At 48.2% G+C, this 6,027-nt stretch overlaps 1 protein-coding gene across 1 annotated transcript; it reads right to left on the bottom strand.

Moving 5' to 3' along the window:
* Window positions 1–940: 940 nt before the first annotated feature.
* Window positions 941–6,018, bottom strand: Cd2bp2 (CD2 cytoplasmic tail binding protein 2). Its single transcript, XM_047533965.1, has 7 exons — window positions 5,882–6,018; window positions 5,238–5,341; window positions 4,879–5,014; window positions 4,600–4,757; window positions 4,070–4,523; window positions 3,861–3,967; window positions 941–3,774 (listed from the first exon to the last, which is right to left on the bottom strand). The coding sequence occupies exons 2-7, from the start codon at window positions 5,313–5,315 to the stop codon at window positions 3,664–3,666; spliced, it is 1,044 nt and encodes a 347-aa protein (XP_047389921.1). The 5' UTR covers window positions 5,316–5,341; window positions 5,882–6,018; the 3' UTR covers window positions 941–3,663.
* Between the last annotated feature and the right edge of the window lie 9 nt (window positions 6,019–6,027).

Raw genomic sequence — 6,027 nt, 5'->3', positions numbered from 1 at the left:
GAACATCAAGAATACAAATAGTAAATGCTGGAGAGGATGTGGTGGGTTGTAAATTAGTACAACCACTATGGAAAACAGTATGGAGGTTCCTCAAAAGAGTAGGTGAATTAAAGTTGTCATATTACAGTAGTACATGCATACCCATGTTTATAGCAGCACAATTACAATAGCCAAATGATGGAACCTGCCTAGGTGACCATCAACATATGAATGGATAAACAAAATGTGGCATATATACACAATGGGGTTTTTTTCAGCCATAAAGAAAAATGAAATTATGACATTTGCAGAAAAATGGGTGGAACTAGATACCATTATATTGAACAAAATGTCAAAATCTGGCCAAGGGTCATTATGTCTCCCCTCATATGCATCAGCTACAGAGGAAAAAGGAAAGGTGGAGGCACATCTTATGAAAATCAAAGGGAGATCAGTAGAAGAAAGGAACCAAGAGGTGAGAGGGAGTGGGTAATTGATATTGATTAAATTATAGTTTGGGGACTAGAACTGTAGCTCAGTGGTAGTATGCTTGCCTACCACATGTGAGGCACTGGGTTCAATCCTTAGCACCACATAAAAATAAATAAATAAAGGTATTGAGCTGGAGAGATAGCTCAGTTGGTATAGTGCTTGCCTCGCAAGCACAAGGCCCTGGGTTCAATCCCCAGCACCACAAAAAAAAAAAAAAGTGTAAAGGTATTGTATCCACTTACAACTAAAAAAAAATTTTAATTATATAGTGTGCATGTATGAATTGTAACAACAAATCCCATCATTATGTACAACTAAATGTACCAATTTAAAAAATGGGGGGGGGAGGGAAAAAAAAAAAAGCTTACTCAAGCTAGGCATGATATGATGGCACATGCCTATTGTCCCAGTTACTCAGGAGGCTGAGGCAGGAAGATACCTTGAGACAGAGTTCAAGATTAGCCTGGGCAACAAAGAGGCCCCATCTCAAAATATGTGTGTATGTATGTGTGTGTATATATATATATATATGTTTTTTTTTTTTTTAAATAAAAGGGCACTCAATATGCAGATGGGTTACAAGGCCCACATAGCAAGCAGCTATCCTAATCCTAAAGGCTAACAGAGTTGAATGGGGCCACAGGGAAAACTCAGGGACTATTAGGTGGTTGTCCAGGACAGGAATGCAGCTGGGTACGTGCACACTCATTTCCTACTGGGGCTGTATTGACTGACTATGAACTCAAGAGGCTTAAAACGACACCAATTTATTCTTACAGTTCTAGAGGTCAGAAGTCCAGAGTGGTTTTCATTGGGCTAATGTCATGTGAGGGGGCTGCATTTCTTTGTGGAGTTCCTAGAGAAGAATGTTTTCTGCTTTTCCAGCTTTTCCATGCCACCTGCATCCCTTGGCAAATGGCCCTTTCTTCCATCTTCACAGCCAGCAGCATGAAGTCCTCTCCTCTCTCTTGCTGACCCTCATGACTTCCCTCTTTTACTCATAAATTCCACTGTGACTAGACTGGCTCACCTCAATAATTCAGGGTAATCTCTTCTTGAAATTAACTTTATCACATCTCCAAATCCCTTTGCCATGTAAGGTAACATTCACAGGTTCTGGAATTCAGGACATAGTTATCCTGGCCATTATTCTGTCCAATTCACATCAATGAGATGCACTCAGGAGGTTATGAGGGGAAAATGAAGTCAAATTTGGATAGGTGGAGTGTGAGGTGCCTATAGGACATCCAGAACTGTCCTTGGCTTCCACATATTCATCAAATACTGACTAGGCACCTTTTAAGAGTCACGGCCTATAAAGGCAAACACTATTTCACTAGTTTAAGAGACCTGCTTTTCACTTCTGAAAAATTTTGAAATCAAGTACCTTTTAATCAATGATATTTCCAACTGTAACTGGCAGGAAATAGATATCTTTTCTTTCTTTCTTTCTTTCTTTTTTTTTTTTTTTTTTTGTGGTACTGGGGATTTGAACCCAGGGCCTTGTGCTTGTGAGGCAAGCACTCAACCAACTGAGCTATATCCCCAGCCCTATTTTCTTTCTTATTGACACTCAAAGTATCCTACCGCCAATAGTTTCTTGGAGTTAAGGAAATTCTGACCTGGGCTGATACTAGAGTGGGCCTTACAAGTTGGTTGGCTTGAGAGAACATCAAGTGGGCTGGGGGTGTGGCTCAGTGGCAAAGCACTTGTCTAGTAATGAGGCCCTGAGTTCAATGCCCCAGCTCCGTGGGAGGCAGGGGCAATCAAGTATCCCCATCCAGCCTGGCCCCTATCTTTCCTAGTTCCTAGCCTGGTTCCTGCTACACTGGGGCTCCTTTTTATCTTGTGGCTTTGGTGCTCAGATCTCCTGCAATTAACAGCCACATACATGCTCACCTCTGCTGCCCCATCACAGTGGAGGAACTGGCTTCTCTACAAGTGTGCCTCAGTCACAGGAGTCATGCCTGGTGGTTGTCAGTTATCTTCCTGGAAACACCTGGGAAGCTTCTAAAAAACCAATCACTTAGGCCACAGGCCATCTTGATCAGTATCTTGGAGGAGAAGTGTTTTACAACTCCCCAGTAAATTCCAATGGACAGCCAAGGTGGAAAAATAGAAAACCAATCTAACTTGGTGTAACTGAGGCAAGGCATAAGGCAGCACTGGTGGGTGGTGAGGGTGTTATATCCAGGTTGTAGAATTATACCTGTCTCTTCCCACCACACCTGGAATTCCTGGAAGAGGACCAGCCCATTTATCTGTTTTCTCTAAGTACTAGCTCTTGGGCCAGACACAAATATAAGCTGTAGAGTCTCAAAGGCCAAGCAAAAAAAGGCTTTGCATCAACAAAGGTCTGGGAAAGGAGCCCACTGGGTCTAGGCCAGCTTTTTGATTCACTATGAGACCTCCAGTAAGTTGCTGCCCCTCTCTATATCTTCATAATGCACGATTGGCCCTGATGGCCCTGAAAGGCCCTGTAAGTGCCAAAACAATTCACACTTCACCTAAGTGTTGTGAGAACTGCTACAATAGAGGAACCAGATTAGGAAAGATATTGGTGCTTACCTCTGTGGGACTCTAGATGATCCTGACCTACCCATCCCACTTCTGTCTGACCTCTAAGCAGCTTGAGTGGGAAGACAATGTACTAGAGGCTTCCCTTCCTCAACAGGGTTCCAAAGTCTTCCAGATTTTCCCACCCTTCCAGGCCTAAAATCTCCAGTTCTAGGGCTCTATTCCTTATGGGGGACATAAGGTCCTGAAAGTCAAAGACCTAAGAACAGCAGAACAAGAACTCCCCAGAGAAGACTGGAGAATAGAGTGTGAGTGAAGGGATTTTTACATGGTGAGCAGAGTCTGGGTAGGAGGGGACCTACAGGACACCTGACAGGTTCCATTTCTACCAATAAGGGGGGTAAACAAAGGCGAGGTGGTCTAAGACATCAGAAACTTCCAGTGAGGAACTTCATGGAAGGAAACACTCAAGGACTGAAGCAAGGCCAAAAGGGCTATGGAGAAGGCCCCTGGCCTTTGGCCATTAGCACAGCCAAGGCCCTAATGCACACTCAACACTTTTATTGGGAGGGGAAACTGAAAAGCAGCCTCCAATATCCTCACTGCCTGAGGCAGCTGGGCCACCTCCACCAAGTCCAGGAAAGAAGGGACCACCAAATTGGGCCCTCAGCAGGCTCAGGTGTAGAGGTCAAAGTCAATGCGTTTGGAGTTATAGAACTGACCACCAGGGGGGTCCAGCTTCCGGCAATAAACACCATCCGGGAAGTAGCCTTCGTTCACCCAGGTCTGCAGGAAGAGAGGGCAGAACTGGAGAAGGATGATAGGAGTCAGGGAAGGGAGGGACAAGACAGAAGGAAGTAGGATGGGCTTACCTGCATCTGGGCACTGGTAAAGGGACCATACAGCTCAGCATCTCCTGTGTTCTCCCACTTATATTCCCACATCACATCCACCAGACCATCTCCTGGTGACTCTGCTTCTAAAATAACAGGCAAAGCCATTTGGGCCTCAAGTGCCCTGCCTCCTGCCCATAACACCCCTCCTCTCCCTTCAAGCTCACCTCCTCTCCCTTCAAGCTCACCTCCTCTCTGCGTAGGGGTTGGGGTCTCCAGCTCCCCCTCTGTCACTTCCTCAGCAAACATGTCCAGGGAGGGTGTAGGTGTGGGGTCATGGGGTCCCTGGGTCCGGCACCCCAACCCCTTTAGCCGCATGGCCAATCGTTCCCTTGTTTCCTGGTACACACCAAGGTTGCCTCGGGCCACCATCTGGTCAGCCAACCCAGAGAGCCGGTCTAGGCGCTGGGGGGAACTGGGCCTCCCAGGCCCCTTGCTGCCCCCTTTGCCTCCTCCTCGGGCCCCCAGACGCCTGAGTGCCCCAGCCACTGTCTCTCTTGGCAAGAGTAGTTCCAAAAGTCCCTCCAGGAGGGCTTGGGCACTCATTGGTGTTTGTCCCAGGCCATCCTCCTCCTCTGAGTCTGAGGTCTGGCGCTGATCAGGTGGCCGCTCCCTGATTTCACCTGTAACAGAAATTATTACCTACAAACTGCCACTGGGGCCCAGGCCCAGCACTTGCCACCCCCAGGCCTCAGCCATGCCAGCCCCTAGGCCACACCCAGTCAATGTTGTCCAGCCAGCTGTCACGGATCTGAGCATCCCGGTTCAAGAAGTAATTGCCATCAGCATCAAAGTGGCCTTCCTCCATCTCTTCCTGCAGATTGAAGGGTGTGATCCGCACACCTCCTTCACTGGGAAGTGTGGCTGCTTCCTGACCTGCACCAAAGATACAATCGCCCTATGCCGGGTGTGTAAAAAAGACAGGAGCCCTCCTTGCTCCACACTCCAAAAGCCTATACTGTCCCTCCAACAGAGTCGATTCTTGGATATAGCTCACCTTCTACATCCTCGGAGGCCAGGATATCATATTTGCTGGATCCCTCTTCATCATCATCCTCCTCGTCACTGTCCAGGGAATGTTTGCCTTTGAAGCGGCTCCCTGGACCCCCTGCCCCAGCCACAGGGTCCACCAGCTGTGAATGAGAACCAGCAAGTTAGAAATGCAGACTACTGGCTACTTCCCAAAACACCCCAGGATATGGTTCCAAGCTGAAAATTTTCCAAAGCCATTCCTCAAGAACATAGAAAACTAACCCTATTTTTGACATCTCCCACTCCCCAGCTCTTTCTCTTCAAGCTTCTGATTCCTCTTTTCCCTTCATACCTCCCCAGAACCCAGGAGTCTGGCCACCTCACCTTCTTCTTGGGAACTCTGATTTCATCCTCCTCATTCTCATCGCCCACGCCTTGGAAGGTCACTTTTCTCTTTGGCATGATTGGGCAGAAGGTCCTTCCTCAAGCTAAGCCAAAAGAAAGGATGTGAAGTAAAGGAACTGGGTGAGGAGGGAATTCACCGCGAGAGGGCCCCCAGCACAACAAACATTTTTAATGGCATGTGCCAGGTCCCGTTTGGGAAAGGAGAGAGTACAGAATCAGGAGTTGAAAGAGGAGCTGGCATCCAAGACGCTCCCTTGAGACTTGGTATGGTTTCGGAGAGAGATAGTAAAGCAAAAACAGAAGGGTGGACGCGCCAAGGATCCCCCCGCCGTAGACTCTATGGGGTCCCACATGCTGGGTGAAAGGAGCCAGGCTCCCCACGTCATCACCCCCATATCAGTCTAGCGCGACTGGGCTCGACTGGCTGACACCCGTTCTCCCACCTGCAGCGTTCAGAGAGCCCGGTCGGAACCAAGACCTAGCGCCCCAGTCACCCCGCTTCTCCCCTCGCTGAACTCCCAGTTCCACGCGGTGACCCCCCCCAATTGTCCTATGATGCAAGCACAAGTTAGAGGGTCAGCAGAGTCACAGGGATACCGGCAGTCCTACCCGCTAGCGCTCACCTGGGGAGCCAGAGAAAAAGGAAAAAAAAAAGGAAAGATGCTTTCGCCTGGGCTACATCCGGGGTATCGGCCTCTATCACCCGGAAGAGAACTGCGGAAGGCGCCAGAGGAGACCGGAAGTGGCTTCACTCCAGTCAGTGGATTAA

Source organism: Sciurus carolinensis, chromosome 18 (genome assembly GCF_902686445.1).
Source record: "Sciurus carolinensis chromosome 18, mSciCar1.2, whole genome shotgun sequence".
Lineage (NCBI taxonomy): Eukaryota > Metazoa > Chordata > Mammalia > Rodentia > Sciuridae > Sciurus > Sciurus carolinensis.
Note: the sequence above shows the minus strand (reverse complement) of the source record. Positions and strands in the feature narration are given on the sequence as shown.